At 36.8% G+C, this 17,781-nt stretch overlaps 1 protein-coding gene across 1 annotated transcript in view; it reads left to right on the forward strand.

The window, feature by feature from the left end:
- The window catches only part of UNC13C (unc-13 homolog C), a 479,061-nt gene that overhangs the window by 202,877 nt on the left and 258,403 nt on the right, over positions 1 to 17,781 (forward strand). Inside the window, exon 8 of the mRNA XM_081831864.1 lies at positions 13,796 to 14,012. Within this exon, the coding sequence (XP_081687990.1) occupies positions 13,796 to 14,012 (217 nt within the window). The remainder of the gene's footprint in view (positions 1 to 13,795; positions 14,013 to 17,781) is intronic.

Below are 17,781 nucleotides of genomic sequence, written 5' to 3' on the forward strand. Positions count from 1 at the left end.
ATGAAAATGTCATTCTCCTACAATGGATCTTAGTTTCATGTATACACACACACGAGAATAAGAATACCTGTCTCATAGGGTTATTGAACAGAGCTACTGCCAACCAGGTACCTGCCCTAGTCAAAATTGTGGGAATCTCTCCAGACAGCTTTCCCTTTCCTTCCTTGTCCACATCACCAAAGACACCAAGTACTGTTGATTCTATGCCATGAAAAACTCTACAATTTGTCCTTCCTTCTCCATCTTCACTAATTTTGTCTTAGTTTTGATCTGCACAATTATACTGCAGTTACTATTAATTTATATCTGATTTCCAGTCTTGTCAATTTCAACTTAATGAGGCTTATAGAGAATGAGTTCCAGTGACAGGTGCAACAGTTAAATACTTGAGTTTCCTTGGGATACCTGCATTTCTATTTTTCATTGTATCCTTGGTGCATTTGAATACTTCAGATGGACAGTCTTAATTAGGTACAGATAGCTCTTAAGACTCTTTATACACCTACTATGTTTCACTTAGAAGATGTGCCGATATCTAGCAACACCATTAAAAACCAATCGGAGGTATAAATGGAGCCTAATAGACTCCAGAGAAGTCAACCAAACTCACTTTTACCAGGGAACAGCATCTGAAATGGTGAATCCTAAATCTGCATACATGGAGAAAGTCCTATAAAATCCCACTACACTTTCAGAAAATTTATGTGTGTCCTCATTGGAAAAGGTCATTCCAGATAGGAAGACTTAATTCCATGAAGATGCCTACTGACTGCCAAAGTTATTTTACAGGGTATGTTTCCAATGAACTTTTAGCTTTTGCCCATTATACTAAAAGATATTCCCTAAAAGATGCGCCTCCTGCAGTAAGATTCCAAGAATATCTGGAATCCAAAGTATGTTGAAAATGTAACTCCCAGGGGGCACTTGGGTGGCTCAGTCATTAAGCGTCTGCCTTAGGCTCAGGTCATGGTCCCAGGGTCCTGGGATGGAGCCCCACATTGGGCTCCCTGCTCAGTGGGAAGCCTGCTTCTCCCTTTCACACTCCCCCTTGCTTGTGTTCCTTCTCTCGCTGTTTCTTCTTCTGTCAAATAAATCAATAAAATCTTAAAAAAAAAAAAAAAGAAAAGAAAATGTAAGTCCCATAAGTTAGTAGGAATTTGAAAGTCCAAAAATACTTACACCAAAGTTGGTAGCGGCAAATCGATCTGAGGCAGAAACCTGTACATTTGTTGAAATTGTTGTGTGAGCGTAGAAAGCATTTATATTCGCCAACAAGGTGCTCATGACAGCAGGGACACCAGGGCACATGTATTTAGAAGACAAACATGAGAAGTGCCTACAAGACAAAAACATTGAGCACTTTAAATAAACATAAACCAATGAATTCATGTAACTGTGCCCTCTAATGTCAGCGATTAATTCCTTAACTACATCTTTGAAAAAGAGAGAAAACTCCCACAGTCTCTATTAAATGAAAGAGAAAGCAATCTCAGCTTTTAAAAATTTCTCATTCACAAACGTGAAGTGGCTTAATTAGAATGCGATCCGTCAAAGGGATGAGTGCAGAATTCCCTTCAAGTGTGGGAGTGTTGTGTGTACACACCGAAAGTACAATTTCCAGTGGAATCCAGCATTGCTGGAAAACAATTACATGGGAGTCTCCCCTTCTCCAGCAATTATGCTGTCACTTACTTCAGTTCCTGAAACGCTCTATTTCAACCAGAATACCCTTTCATTCTTGTATTCCTATCACACTGATGAAGCAAGAGGCTCTCTTTTCATCACACGTCTACTGAGCAAGTGAACTTAACACCTGACTTGAGTCCAGTTTCTGGACTTTCTGGACTTTTGTCATTAGAATACCTTCCAGAAGCAGTTCTGTTTTCCTAGCATTTTGCTGCAACCACGATTTAATAAGGCAAACAGACGAATAGTGAGGACAGATTGAATTATGCAAGCTCAATGCTTAAAGACCATTTCTTTTAAACCTTGAATAATAGTATCACAGACATCAGAGGCATCAAGCGTTCAGTTCTGTTACTTCTCTCAAGAAAACCTGTTTCATCTGAACTATAACAAAAGACTTGGAAATTGAAAGCACAGCTTATGATAAAAGTGAAAAGATAAAATGCAGAGGAAAGAAATCTTCAGTACGTAATCTGATCCTATTTTGCTCTCAAAGGTCAGTAATTTATCCTCCACTTAGGCATCTCTGAATTCTGTATTACTGAACTCAAACACGGAATGTACCAACATAAATGCCCTGAATGACACCTTAGAAGAAATGGAGGATAGTCCTGGAAATGGTGGTTTCTCTTAGATCTCAGCCACACCACTCATGCAGCTTGTCATGATACTAGCTGATAAAAGTAGGTCTAAGTTTTAAACATGGATCTTTGAGGATTACCAATAACAAAGCATGTCATGGGAGTTGCATGATGTTTTCCTACTTAACCCTAGAAATACATTATCACCGATTGCTTCTTTTAGGTAAATGATACCTATTTTGACTTTATTATACACTAAATTAATTATATCTATTAAGAATATCACAAATAATATAAAGATATTAAACATAGAAATTAAAAAACTCCTAACATTATATATCTTTTTTTTTTTTTGAGCAATTCACAAATAATGAAATTTGTTAGACCCAAAGTTAGAGGTTAAGAGTTGTGCAATATGCAAGAACTAAATGCACTGGTACAGGGGATGGCACAAGGAAACTAAACATACCTAGGGGGAACAAGAGTTATAGAAACATCAGTTGTCAAAATAAATTGGTAAGAAACTCAAAGACCAGAAGTTTATTATCCTGAACATGCATTATGTATTTAAAGGGATATTGGAGGTCACCAGGATGAACAATCTTGTTCTTGGTTTTAAAAAAAGGATCCATGTCTCCCTAATGCAGCTGAGTGTTACACAGTATTTAAATCTGCTAGCTGCCACCCTCTGATTTTTGGACCCCAATGAGATTGGTAACAGTTTAGCAGGGACTGTAAGCAGAAATAATGGAGAAACATAAATATTCTGAAGGTGCTTCTAGTGTGAATTCTGTAGGTGAAATTGAAAGTTTTATAATGAAGATGACACAATTATTGAATGATGTTCATTGCTTATAAGCCACGTGAGGGGAAAAATGAGCATAATATGGGAAGGCTGGGGATATAAACAAGCTTGGTATAGGATATAGGATATTCTCTGGGAAATTTGGGCTCTACCAACCTAAAATTGCTAGGGTTCACTGTACACAATATTTTTTTCCCATTGTGCCTTGGTTTTTTCTCTTCCATTCCCCTGGAATATATCTTTTACCTATCTGTGACAGCAAGCCCTATGCTTGGTTTGGCTATCTCTGAGTCATGCATTGATTCTTAGCCCAGCTTCACTTTGAGACCCACCAGGGCACAATATGCACATTCGAACTTACTCTCCCTTAGCACTCTGTTTGGCTTTTCTCATAACTTCTGCATAATTGTATTACATCTCTTGTGTGACTAATTCTTTCCATTAGTCTATAAGTGGATTCATTACTATATATCCAATGCCTAACACCGTATCTCACATTTAGACATGTTAAATAAATATTTATCGGACCAAATTCTAGGGACACTAAACTCTTTACTCTTCCATGGCCATTACATGAACTCTAATCCTCAAGACCTTGGCTCAGACATTCCCCTCTGATTTCTCCTCTGTGGGCTCACCACTACTGGGCTCCAATCAGCCTTTGAACCTGTGTCCTCCATCTCCGGGCCTCCTAACTTCCTCTATCCAATGGATACTTCTGTAATAACACCCAAACTATTGGAGTTCAGGCAATATAAGTTTAAAACCATCTCTCTTAACCACTAGAGTATATCTTTCTCTTAATTTATCTTCCTCCTTCTCTCTTCAATGTTGTGTATTACTTGCACATGTATCTGTTCCTTTTAGCATGTGTCTAGTTCATGCTTGGTTATCATCTTAATTCAGCCTGCCTCTAGCACAGTGTTTTCTTATACATAGGAGTTGACCAATGTTTATTAATGAAAACAAAAACAATATGAGCCAAAGTTATTTATGTAGAGTTAGCGTATACAGGACGGTTGGTTACCTTGAGTATGACAGTTCTCAAAACGAATAATTGCTTTGTAAACATTTGTTGAAGTGCATAACAGTTAACAGTAATGATGACAATAACTTTGAAGGCTAATAGCATTCTGCTTATAACCGCTATATATTTAAAATTTTCCAGAGCATTAGGCATGTATTTATCTTAGAGGATAGACAAAAATACTTTACTTTCTGATTTAAATTTAACTGAGATAATTTCTGGGGTATGATGGGAGGTAGCTAGCTGCATATGATTCACCCCTTGAAACTTCCCATGGAAATATCTGAGAAAAACAAAAAAGAAAGTCAAGTCATAAAAGCACTAGGCATTAGAGTACCAATCAAAGATTTCCCAGTATCTGGGAGGACTTTGCCTAACTTTAGGGCAGCTGGCTAGATTGAGAGATGTTCAGTGGCTGACTAGTGTCTAAACTCCTAAAATATTAACCTGACTAGAGAGGAAATGGGAAGATATTTCTAGCAAACATACACTGTAGACCCTGTATCTAAGATTGGGGCGTAGGCTGCTGGCCAGCAAGGCTGTCAATCACTTCCCTATTCCATGCTAATGGCTTCTCAAGGCAGTAAAGAGCTGCCTCCTGTTTCCCACACCTACTTACTCTATATCCATTAAAGAGTATACAACTCCCAAGATTGTAATACAGCTTGTGTAACAGGGAATAGGCAATGGGCTTTGAAGCTAGTTAGAAAAAAATGGCTGGAAGAACACTGGGAACAGTATATCCTGGGGATTATATATAATCTCTAATGTTTTACTTCCAGCAAGAGTTCACAGCTTGTTTAGATTATCCAGGGGGTTAAAAAATCCAGTTCTTATATATGGAGAACCCACCAATAGGAGCGGGTAAATATGTTTTCCTAATCTAAAGGAGAGCTGCATTTAAATAAAGTCATGGGAAAGAGGGGAACATTTTTAGAGGCTTGGCTTCCAGTTTAAGGTCTTTAAGTGAATACTGACAATACCCAGGCGGTCAACAAATACTGATTCAAAAGAACCCTGTAAGTTGCCAAACAAGCAAGATGCAAATATCTTTACATATTATTTTAACATATGAAAGTGTATAACCTATATTAGTCTTTAAAATACTATTAAACAAGATTTTTACAGAAGAAGTCAACAACAAATCACCCATAAAATGTTTTTTCTTTCAAAGTTTTATCATAGACCTACTAGTTTCTGGTTAATGTGTAGATGCAAAAAAAAAAAAAAAATTACCATAAAATTACTATAAAATAGATACCACCTTGATTTCACTAAATAAAATATATTGAGTTAATTTTGAAGATATTAATGGAATGATTTTTGGCTCATAACTCCCTAAGGCAAAATACAGAGATGAGAATGGTGAAGATGTGGAAATCAAAGGAGAACAATGAGAAAAACCCAGTATTTTATTTAATGCTACTTTTCATCTCATCAGAAACTTTACATCAGTTTTAATATCAAATTAGCCTTACAATGGTGTTTTTCTTGTGAGCTCATTAAAATTGTAAGCAATAAAATTTTCATTGTCTGGTAAAAGGAAGAAGGTAAATAAAGTCATAAATATGGTCCTCCTTAATTTGGTTGGAATTAAATTGAACACGTCTCAACATACCTAAAAATTAAAGATACAATAATTGTCACTTCTTAGAACTTACGTTAAAATGTTCTTCTTAAAACTAGTGACTCCAGAGTTAATCGGGAGTTGGAATACTAAGAATAAAGGTGTAAGCATTTGAAAAAAAAGTTTATGCATTTTATATTAATTTTAAAAATAAAGCATTAAAATTCAGAATTTTCAGGTCACTCCTATGAATATAATCTTTTCCCTATTGGTTAAAAAAAAAAAAACCTGTCTTTTTTCTTTTTTTGAGAAGGAGAAAGAGAGAGAGAATCTTAAGCAGGCTCCACACCTAGTGCAGAGCCAGATGAGGGGCTCACTCTCACAACCCTGAGATCATGACCTGAGCCGAAATCAAGAGTTGACCCTTAACCAACTGAGCCACCCAGGAGCCCCTACCTGTTCTTTCCTAGAAACTGTGAATAGGATCATGGTAAGTTACAAATGGTACCAAACAACAGTCTACATTGAACTTGCCATTTCACATTCACTTTTTAACCTAAATGGTAAATGATTAGGCAGTCAATATAATCAAGAAAATATTAAGCATCAAAGTACACATTTCTTAGATGATGAAAAGAAAGAAAAAAAGAGACTTAAATTTCGAAGAAGAGTAAGTATTAATCAGGGTTAGTGGCTACACTTCTTGGGAACCTTGAAAAGAATAGCAAATTGCTTTTTTGGTATGTGGGGTAGATAGAAGGATTCACGGTGGCCAATTTAGAGTTACAGGTATCACGGCATAAGCATGATTCACTGTAATCCTAGCTCTGTTCTGTGACCTTAGAAAAGTAACTTTATCACTCCTAGATTCAGTTTCTCCATCTCTGAAGGGAAAAGATCTAATCCTTCCAAGCTTTAACATGCTATGCATCTCTGAATACAGATAACTGGTTGTGTCCAGCCATAAACATTACTTCCTCCCACTATCAACATTTGATTCTATTGGAGCCCATGGTTAATAGGGATGGCCAGAAAACAGGGGACAAGGGAGTCATTTGCAGGCATCCTTTGCTGGTTGGTAGTTATCAGCTAACAGGCTTCTACATAGTGTTCAATTTGCAAAGCACTTCCCTCTGACTTTCTGTGTGCCTCTTCTCTATGTGTGGTTATTGCCAAGGTGAAGTTTCTTGCTTCTAAGCATCTCCTTGAAAATCAAGTCCTTTTAAAGGCTGTAGTTTCAATGCTACTTACATTGTTCTAGGAGGGAGAGGGAAAACAGGATTTAAAGTACAATTAGCAATTTAAAACGACTGAACAGATCCTTGCAGCAAACCACCCCTTCAAAAAGTACACCTTCAAATAAAATAGGTCGAAAAGCATGATTGTAATCTCTGAAAATGCTAACATTTCCTGACACAGACACGATTGAAAACAATGGATTAATAATGTTTAAATCCCCTGACTTCGCTTTTTGAAGAAAATGGGGTTAGTGTCAAACCAATTGAACAAATGGAATTTCAGCTTCATTGGAAAAGTTAGAGTAACAAACTCAAAAAGATGATGCTTAAATTGCCAACAATGAGACAGTTACTGGCATGTTTTCAGCTAAAGCAATTGCTACAACATTATCAAGCATTGATTCTCAAATACTATTGGCAAAATGTTGGGAAGTCATGTGTATTTCAATTTATAAATCCGGATTCAGTTCACTTGTCATTGTTTCATAGATATCACGATGGGGGTGGGGGGGGACAATCATCTAACTCACCTGCCTTTTTAGAGACAATTGTCCCTAATCACATCATCTTGTGGTTTTCAAGGGATCGAAATGCCTTTGATTCAAAAGATTTAAAGATCAATTTTTTTTTTGATAAAAATAAGAGCAAAGTGATTGGAAGGAAGCACCATAAAGACAATAATAATTTTTAGATCCTTTGGAGATTTCAAGAAACAATACAAGATGAAAGGAAAGACTATCTGTAGTCCCAATGTCAGAAATACACTACAACAGTATTTATCACATTTGCTCCCTAAAATCCAAATTAGCATGCATTTCAGTGATTGCATACATGCTTGTCACTAAGGAGGGGGTCAAACACTTAAGGAACCACTTCTCTTTCGGTGAAGAGCATCATAACTTTTCATAAATGCTATGGATTGCTGGAATTCAACTACAGAGATTTTGAGTGTGAGGCAGTGGTGGGAGACAGGAAAGTAAGGAAATGCGTAGGGTTTAGAGGAATGGTGGAAGCTGAAGAGCAAGTAAGGCTGGGACCCTCAGGCTGACCATCAGCTTTCTCTGACACCTCTCTTCATCTGTGCCTGGATTTGGTCCCTTCATGTCTATGCTCTTACAGTACCCATGTACACCTCAATTATGCTGTCTTCTTGTTAATTTCTTCTTCCTCTTTGCTCTAGATTAGGAGCTCACTAAAGCAAGAGATATCTTTTACTGCTGTATCCCAATGCCCTGTATAAGTCCTCATACTTAAATACTCAGAATGTCTGTCAGATAAATGAATTGTATCTTCTGGAATGGGGAATCCATGAGAGACTGGATCTTGACTTCTTGTTTGCTGATGTATTCTTAGTGCCTAAAAAACTCCTTGGCACATGGTAGGCCCTCAATAAATATTTCTTATAGGAATGAGTGATTCGTTCATCAATTATGCAGCACTCTCTTTAGAAAGCAGGCCCACAGCTCAAGCAGCTAAAACAGACTAGTGCCTTTAAGATAAACTATATCCCAATAGTTCTAGTTCAAATATAAATTCAATTAAGAGGGCCAGTACCAAAGTAAAGGTTGTTTGTTAAGAACACCAAGGTGAAAAACACTGACTAAATGCATTTCTCACTTGGTATTACAGATGTATGACCACAGTCTAATGAAATCTCAGATTCTGTGAGACACCTGGGCTTCATTTTACAATAAATGGCTCATTAAACACTAAGTTAAAATGTATTTGATTGACAGAAATCACCTCCAGAGGACAATTAATCCCTGATGCTGACATGGAATTCCCTGCATGTGTTTAGGGGTGAACAGCAAGTCTGTCAGAACGTTTTTAAGAGCATTTATGTTTGCACAGATAGATAAAAAGCATCAAGGACTCTCAAAATTCTCATGATGAAAACAGACTCTATGCCCAACATCACGATGCAAAATATGTAAAATGGAGTGCTCCTTTGGAAAGGAAACAGACTCTCATTCTTGCTATCATATATTGGAAAATTGCCCTTTTTTTTTTTTAAAGATGGATTTACCATGTGGGAACAAATCCTCCTGGTCTTGATCAATCAGCTGTCCAAATGGGAAAATTATAATCCCTTTTCTCCTCCCTCATGCATGTTCCAAAACAAAGAGTATATTTTTATGCAACAAACTGGGCCAATAAATTGTGCCCTTATAGAAAATGTTTTGTGGTAAAAGGAGAGAGATTTACAATAAGCAGGAGGTACCTTAGAGGACTGGGAAGTTCAGTATTAATGTTCAGATTATTTACCAGCAAAACAGATTCAACCTCCTTCTTATGATGAGAAATACACATGAGGAAAATGTAATAACATACAACCAGACTCTCTGGCTTAATACCCATTTCTCCTTTATTTCTGCTCCAAATCCATCTTCAAAGAAATGGGAGTAGGCTTAAAAGAAACCTGCAATCTCCACTAAAAACAGGAAGATTATGAGGTTACTTGGGGATTTGGCTAAGCATAAGTAGACTTTAAAAATGAAAAACTGAGTTTGATTTGTTTCTCTGATCAAATCATATCTAGGAAAGCCCACAGAAATTAAGCAGTTTTGTCCTTTCCCAAATTTGTAAATGCCCTTACTATGTAGACAGGACATCTGTTTCTTCCTTGAAGCTGCATTCCCCAACTTTGTGTTTTTAAAATTAAGGGAAATACTTCTGAGGTAAGTTTGACATATGTAGTTCTAGGTTTTGCTGTTGTTGCTTGGTTGGTTTTCTGGATCCCCTGAAGCAAAGTTTCAAGACAATAGGAAAATACCACTGATCCAAAAGGCAACCAATTTAAATTTGAAGATATAGCTGGTTATTCATAAATTCTTTTTTAAAAATTGTGTTACTCATTGGCCAACAATTGGTTAGGAGTCAATATACAATTCAGTTACAGGAGTATCGCTTGGAAAATATGGTAAAAAAAAAAAAAAAAAAATCCCTGAAAGTTACATTTCAACACCTAACAGAAGAATGTCAGTACTCTGATACTTCTCTAAATTATTATAATCAATCAATATGGTATGCTCTAAAACATTTATGAGGTAAAATAGATAATGTACACCAGCTTACTCTTTCAAGTTCCATTTTGCATGCTTTTGGCAACTGTGAACTTTGTTTCTTAAGATTTATTTATTTGAAAGAGAGAGGCAGAGAGTTTGTGTGCAAGTTGGGGGAGGGGGAGAGGGAGACAAAAAATCCCAAGCAGACACCCCACTGAGTGTGGAGCCCTACGCTGGGCTGGATCTCAAGACCCAGGGACCATGACCTGAGCTGAAACCAAGAGTAGGACACTTAACTGACTGAGCCACCCAGGAGCCCTGGCAACTGTGAACTTCTGACATGAAGAAATATGCCAGGAGAAGTTGAGAATAAACACTTCTACTTCTGATTCATTCAGTTAAAAATATGTACTGACTTTCTATCATGCACCCAGAATATTTTATAAGGTAGTAATAAAACTTACAGTTGTTGGATTCAATATATCAATTTGTAAATCTTTGAACAGAATTCAAGTGCTCCTCTAAGTGACACCATTCTACCATCTTAAACTAGATTACACATGTAATTATAATATTAACATATTGATATAAAATGGGTACAGGTGTATTTTTCTATAAAAACTATTTCAACAACTAATGATCATCAACGAATAGTAAATAAAGAGATCATATTTATGTTGGTAGTCAAATTTTTTAGGAGTTAACAGACTGTCAAACAACAGGAATATTTTTTATTCTGGTGAGATGGTAAAATTTGTACTGTTAAAGCAAAATTGCACTGGACATAATGAAATAGGCCAGGAAAATTTTATTCAAGGGTGTGCAGTAGGGAAGAGAAATCAGAACTCAGTCCAACCTCAAGTCCACTGACATAACAGATGGGGACATTTTTAAGGGCTGAATTGGAAGGGGCATGAATGGGAGTTTTTAAGAGCTAGAGTTGGGGGAATCCTAGTCACCTGTGCTTGCTAATTGGCATTACCCCCCAAAAAAGATAAACTTTCTCTTATAATCATGACCCAAGATAGTATTACAACGTGGAGCAAGGTACCTGTCCAAATTAGGCTCCTACCCCACAACAGAGACTGGGCGACAGGGGTCTATACTCCTTGGTGATTGCATTTGAAAGGGATGCCTGCCAGGTCCTTGAGAAAGCTAGCCCTGGGTTGTAAAACTGTCAAGAGGCTTTCAAAAAATTATAATTCAAAGAATTTACCATTATAATTTTTCTAAAGTAAATGCTGTAAGAAAAGGGAAGTCAGGGACCTCTGGGTTTAAGACTTCTGGATTTTGTAAGGGCCAAGGTGAGAGGGAGGTCAGGGGCCTAGACGTAAGTAAGAAGTCTAATGTACACCAGTTTACTCTTTCAAGTTGAGGGAAATGTTAAGGCCATGTTGGTCAGTACTCAAAGCTGAAAGAAACATTTAATAAATAAAAGTATCAATATCAGGGGCACCTGGGTGGCTCAGGTGGTTAAGGGTCTGCCTTCGCCTCAGGCCATGATCTCCAGGTCCTGAGATTGATCCCCCATGTCGGGCTCCCAGCTCAGCAGGGATTCTGCTCCTCCCTCTCCCTCTCCCCCTGTTGTGCTCTCTCTCTCAAATGAATAAATAAAAAATAAATGAAAACATCAGTATCAAATCAAATGTATAACCAGAAGTAGATACAGTTGATCCTTGATACAGGGGTTAGTTAGGGTCACTGACCCCTGCACAGTCAAAAATCCACATATAACTTTTGATTCCCCAAAAACTTAACTAGGAGCATACTACTGACTGTGACATACATATTATTTACATAAACAGTCATAAACACGTATTTTGTGGGTTATATTATATGTATTCTTAGAATAAGCTAGAGAAGAGAAAGCATTAAGAAAATCATAAGGAAGAGAAAAATACATTTACAGTACTGTAAAAAATCTGTAATCTGTAAGTAGACCCACAACAGTCCAAACCCTTGGTGTTCAAGGGTCAACTACATAATCTACTGTATTTTGTTATCATCAAAGTGCATTTCTCAATTTATTACCAAAAAAGAAGACATGTTTTCCCTTATGCCTCTCTGCCTTGCTTTCACTCTTTAGACCAGCAGTTGGCAATCTAAGTCCACTGCCAAAACCAGCCCATAGTTTTTGTTTTTAAAATAAAGTTTTATCAGTACATGACCATGCCCACTTGTTTACTTAATATCTATGGCTGCTTTTGCACCTGGAGTGCAGAGTGGAGCAGTTGTGACAGAGACTATAGGACCCACAAAGCTAAAAATACTTACTATGTGGCCCTTCATAATTATAGGCTCATATGCAGGTCACTTGATACCAAAGAAGTATCCAAAAATACCTTCTTGTTACTGTTTACTTAAGTCAAAGGTAAGAGAAAAATACAAGCGATAAAATGAATAAAGGATGATCTTCCTCTTTTAAGCTGTCATACAGTTACCCTTTTTCTATATTAACATGATTATGCTTCTCAGAATATAGGAAACATGGCAAAGAAGTAATGTGACATCAGCTCACAGAGATATTTTGGAATAAATTTAACTTGATCCTTTCTTTTATTGATATTTTTTCCAGAAGCAGGCTCTTCATTGCTGTTGCTTTGCTGTTGTCTTTTTTAACATAGTTTATTTTAGACTGTTAATCATAGTTGCATTTTTATTGTGCTCAATTTGGTGTGAGGTATTCTGAATTATAGCCAATGACATGGGACAGAGCAGATGACAAAGTCACAGGATTCCATTATGGCTGCCCAGTTACAAAATAGGTTGCCTCAAAAGGAGTGTGTTGTTGCTGTATGTGCACAAGCAGAGGGATGATGACCATCAGTAATGGATGCAACAACAGGGTTTCTAATCTGGAGAAAGGTTCAATTGCATGACCTCTAAGTTCCTTTTCACCTCCATAATCTATAAGTCTTTATTATTTAGATTTAGGACATTCTGTTGACTAAAAAAACATACAATTGATCAAAAAAATTTTAAATGTAGTCTTACATAGAATGTTCTAGATTTATGCTAAAAACAGTAAACTTTGAAAAAGAGCATTGATTTTGGTCCAATCCACATCCATCATTCAGATGGTTGAAAATGACTATCTGGGCCAGCTTCTATTTGGTTGACATGAAAATATTATCTGATCCTTAATATAAAAGTACAGTTTTCTAATAAACATAAATAGTTTACATATTATATATGGTATATATCTGAACAAGATGCATTTATATACTTAGACCAGGTTTCAAAGGTAAACTGTAGGCAAGGAATAACACAATTCTAAACCCTTACCAAAACTCCTCAGTAAGGGTCACTTCCATAGAACCCATTTACTGCAGTACGTGTGTTCTCAATAAATCTTGGTTTTGAAATAGTAGCACCGCTATAAATATAGGAAGGAAGAATATGCAGCCTATTGTTTGGGTCAAGACAGTGTCATGGCTCTGGATGCGTGTCTCTGACACCAACAGACTCTGTAAAGTTGGACAATGCACTTCCATCATCAGGCTTTAGTTTCCTCAGATATCAAATAAGGTATTGGTTCTCAAACTTCAGAGTTTATAAGAAGCATCCAGAGGGCTTATTAAATCACACATCACTGGGCCCCACTCTGAGAGTTTCTGATTCAGTAGGTTTGGAGTAGGGTGGAGAATTTGCATTTTGCAAGTTCCCAGGTGTTGCAAATGCTGTTTCTCAACGGAGCACACTATGAGAACAAAATAAGGTTTGGGAAGAAATGGCTGTAGCGAATTACCAAATCCTTAACACTTTATAGCTGTGAGAGAGCGTAGCCAGCACCAAATGGGCACATTCAAATGTAACTGACTTTGTAATCAAAATTTCATTTGAATTAGAAGAAAGGAGATGAATGCTTTTCTTTCTTTTTCTTTAGATTTCAACAGAGATTTTCGAACACTGTACGAGTTTTAGAGTACTTACGTCATAGCTTGATAAATGGATTCAATCCCATAACGCATGGCAAATTCATCGACTATTTCTTGGGAAGCATCATCAAAGAAAACCTTCCAGGCTTCCTCCCCTTTGACCTCTGGGATTTTCACTCCACCATTAGACTTCACTTCAGTCAAGTAATGGAAGAGATTCTAAAAGTAAGTGGTTTTCAATTGTTCAGTAATTCCTCAGAATAGGCCAGAAATATGTAACTGTAACTCTCAGTAATTTATATTTGCATTGTGATTGCATCTAATGTTTCATCAGCATATAGAAGCAATAGGAATATATTGGATTTTTATTCTAACTCATCTCATATTTATGCAAATTGGTTTTATTTCTGCCTATGTCTACACAGAATCAAAGATTCAGATGTTTCATACGTACCAATTCATTGTAGAAGGAAGTATAAGTTTTTGTATGTTAACATTTCTACATGCTAGAACATATTTTGCACTCATGGGCTCTGAATAAACTGTAAGGCCCTGGATGAATACTGTGATTTTGGCTATGTTAATACAGAATTCTAGTATATAAAGGGCTTTGACTGTGAAACGGTAGGAGTCAGAGCTATGAATTGAGGTTAAAATGAATGTTTGAGAATTCTGTAATGAAGTAAAAATCACTACATACAATTTCTTTTTGCTTTTAACAAGTTTGGGAACTGCTATATGGATGCAGCCTGGGTCACTAAAGGACTCTTTCTTGAATTTAATTCTTTTTGGTTCTTGGACTAGCAGAAAAGGACTCTGAAAAGCAAAGTATATTGCTGTTCCTCTGATCCCAAATATTCTCTGTCCAAACTATAAGGCCAGAGTTGGCTCTCCATCCTGCCAGTTCAGGGATTACTATTTATTGATTTGAAAACTGACCCACCTTTCTTAAAGGAGTAGTATCACTGGCCAGATTGGAGTCAGGAACTTAAGCTTGGGTCCCATATCTAATTATGTGTAAGGTGTAAATGATTTAAATACTGTTCCCCATTCATTCTTTAGTAAAATGCAAGTGCAAATAATTCCACACATAAATTTTCATAGATACCTTTAGGAAAGATTATATGCAAAGAGCAAATATTCTGTTATCTTTTTCTACCTTAGGAAGGTATTTTCTTCTCCACCTCTCTGAACATGGGGAAAGGTACCTTCCTCAGCTTCACCTCTTATTTTCTGATACACGGAACAAGAGTCATTTTTATCAGAGACAGGCTCTGGGGACAGCTCTAAGCTCTTAGATGCAAAGCATCCAATAGAAACAAAAGACTATGTGTCTGGGCGCCTGGGTGGCTCAGTCATTAAGCGTCTGCCTTTGGCTCAGGTCATGATCCCAGAGCCCTGGGATCAAGCCCCGCATTGGGCTCCCTGCTACGCGGGAAGCCTGCTTCTCCCTCTTCCACTCCCCCTGCTTGTGTTCCCTCTCTCGCTGTGTCTCTATCAAATAAATAAAATCTTTAAAAAAAAAAAAAAAAAGACTATGTGTCTGTATTCTACACTGAGGTGATTCTGCCCTTTGGATTCAAACTGGGTAGTCTAACCTCTAAGCCAACCAAGCCTGACTTTTGGGGCAGATATATTCTCTACCATCCCTGGGTGGTAAGGAAATTTTGATCCTTCCCATTCTCAACATGTTTGTGGAATCAGTAATTAAAATGGAGGATAGTTCAATATGTATGAAGCCCTTTGTTATTCTAGAAAAAGAAAAAAAAAATCACTGCTTATTACAATGGCTACCAAAAACCACTGATGCAATATCAGCAATTTTGTATTTCTAATACTCCCAACTAAATCTTTAATAAAATCTGAACACAAACTCAGAGTTCTCAAAAATAATATTTGGATCCTCTCCTGTATTACTAAAGTACTGTATATTTAATGCTTCCAAAATATTTGTCATAACTTTTTTTTTAACGAATGCTTTTGATATTTTTCTTCTTCCTTGGTCTACTTATTAATTATCATCTTATTGCCTTGTTTGTTAATACCTGCCTCATGTGTTTGTTCTGACTCTCAGTAGAGGACATCTGCCCACTCTTCAGAGAGTAAGACATAGGCTGTATGATTCCCTAGCACATCACATGCTATATAGTACATAGTACAGGGTCAAAACTCCAGGAACAAATTCAATTTGCACAAACCTAATTCAATTATACTTTTAAGCCAAATATCTTGTTATATAATCCACAAAGACCTACTTCTCTTCAAGGTTTTATTATTAATACAATTCAATTCACTTACCTCATGTAAACATGTATATTGTATATGGTATGGGGCAACCTTCTCCTCTCCTTTTATTTCCACATTGATTTTCAATCGAATGGCCCCAGACACAGCTGACTTATCTGTCCGTTTCTCTGATAAAGTGAAACAGTAATTGGTCATTTTTGAAAATACCATATTTCTCAAAGAAATTCTCAAAAGCTTTAAAAAGGCTTACATGGCTAAAAGCCACTTTTTTAGATCAGGTTTGATTATTAACTAGCCATCATGATTCTGGTAAACACAATTTAAAATAATGTGCCTAAAATATATGTGTCACTAACTGTCAAACCACATTACAGATACTTCAAACCACAAAGCTTAATCGGAAGACTCTGCCATTCTGATACAAACTTCTGTGTACTTGATCAGTTTCTACAATGAAATTAATTGTTTGGGCAATTAAAAGCAAGATAACTTAAAAATACAATTAACCAGAAAACTATTTCATGTAAAAGCTTTCATTTCTCTTTCCATGCTTGAAAAGATGAGTCAAAGCTCTAACAAAAATTTGTTCACAGTTTTATCAGTGATTCCTAAAGACATACAGTCTATGGCCTGTGTTTACTAATGTGTTGGATTAACTGTTTATTGGGACGGAATCAATGTGCAATCAATTCAATCAAATAATGTGTGTGTTTAATATGACCTGATCAGTAGCTTTAAGAGAAAAAAAAAAAGCATAATCACAAAATTCCTAGAGTTTGAATGTACATAGGGATCTACATTTGATATCTACTTCACAGATGAAATAAAAAGAGGCAAGCTGACACAAATAAAACACAAGGAGGTAGAGTAACAGAGAAAGTGGCAAAGACTTACTGACTCTCTTCCTAAGCATGACTGTATTTATAGTCATAAAAGATACATTTAAATCATGAAGTCTGCCTTCTTCTTGTGGAATGTCTGCTGACTTTTCATTGTTAATATTTGAGTCATTATGTTATGAAGATTCTTCCCCGAGGAGTGCCAGTATCATGAGAGTTTCTCCTACTGGCTGGGAGATAGTTGATTTTCAACAAATCTTAAAGTTCTCTGCTGGGGCCAAAAGAAATGCAAGTTCTGGAATCTTTTTGTCACAGACTTCTGTCCAAAGTCCCAGGGAGCATTACTGGTTCTTTGATTTTAACCATCATCATCCCCAGAAACATATGGGACACTGGCTCTGCTTAGATGCCCAGGACTTTTGGCCAAGTCCTCCTCTGCATGGTGGAATGAATTCTATGTGATGAAGGATGATCACTATACAAAGAGTATAAATATGGTACTTTGGGGATTGAACCTACTAAGGGATCTTACACAAATCTAAAACCTGTCCTTCCCTGCCTCCCTCCTTCTCTCCTTCTCTCTCCTCTAAAACTCCCAATGTTAGCAAATGAGGGCACAAATATAAAAACTGCCAGTGAACAGGCAAAGATTTCCCTGTCCTGTTGCATCATATTTTCCTCCCCATACATGGAAGGACCATTTCAGCATAAGAGCTGAATAGCCGATTTTTACTGATTTTACTAATAATAGCTCATTCAAGCTCCTTGGCAAACTGAATTTACCCACATCAAAAAACATGTGACAGGAGGCAAAGAACATCAAAAGAATTGTTCTTTTGTCAAAAGAACGACTTAAGGAATTTCTGTTTTGGATTCTAACTGCTTCAATTCAAGGACATGCTAACTTA

This window comes from Leptonychotes weddellii, chromosome 9 (assembly GCF_054177405.1).
Source record: "Leptonychotes weddellii isolate Sample4059 chromosome 9, ASM5417740v2, whole genome shotgun sequence".
In the NCBI taxonomy this organism is placed as follows: domain Eukaryota; kingdom Metazoa; phylum Chordata; class Mammalia; order Carnivora; family Phocidae; genus Leptonychotes; species Leptonychotes weddellii.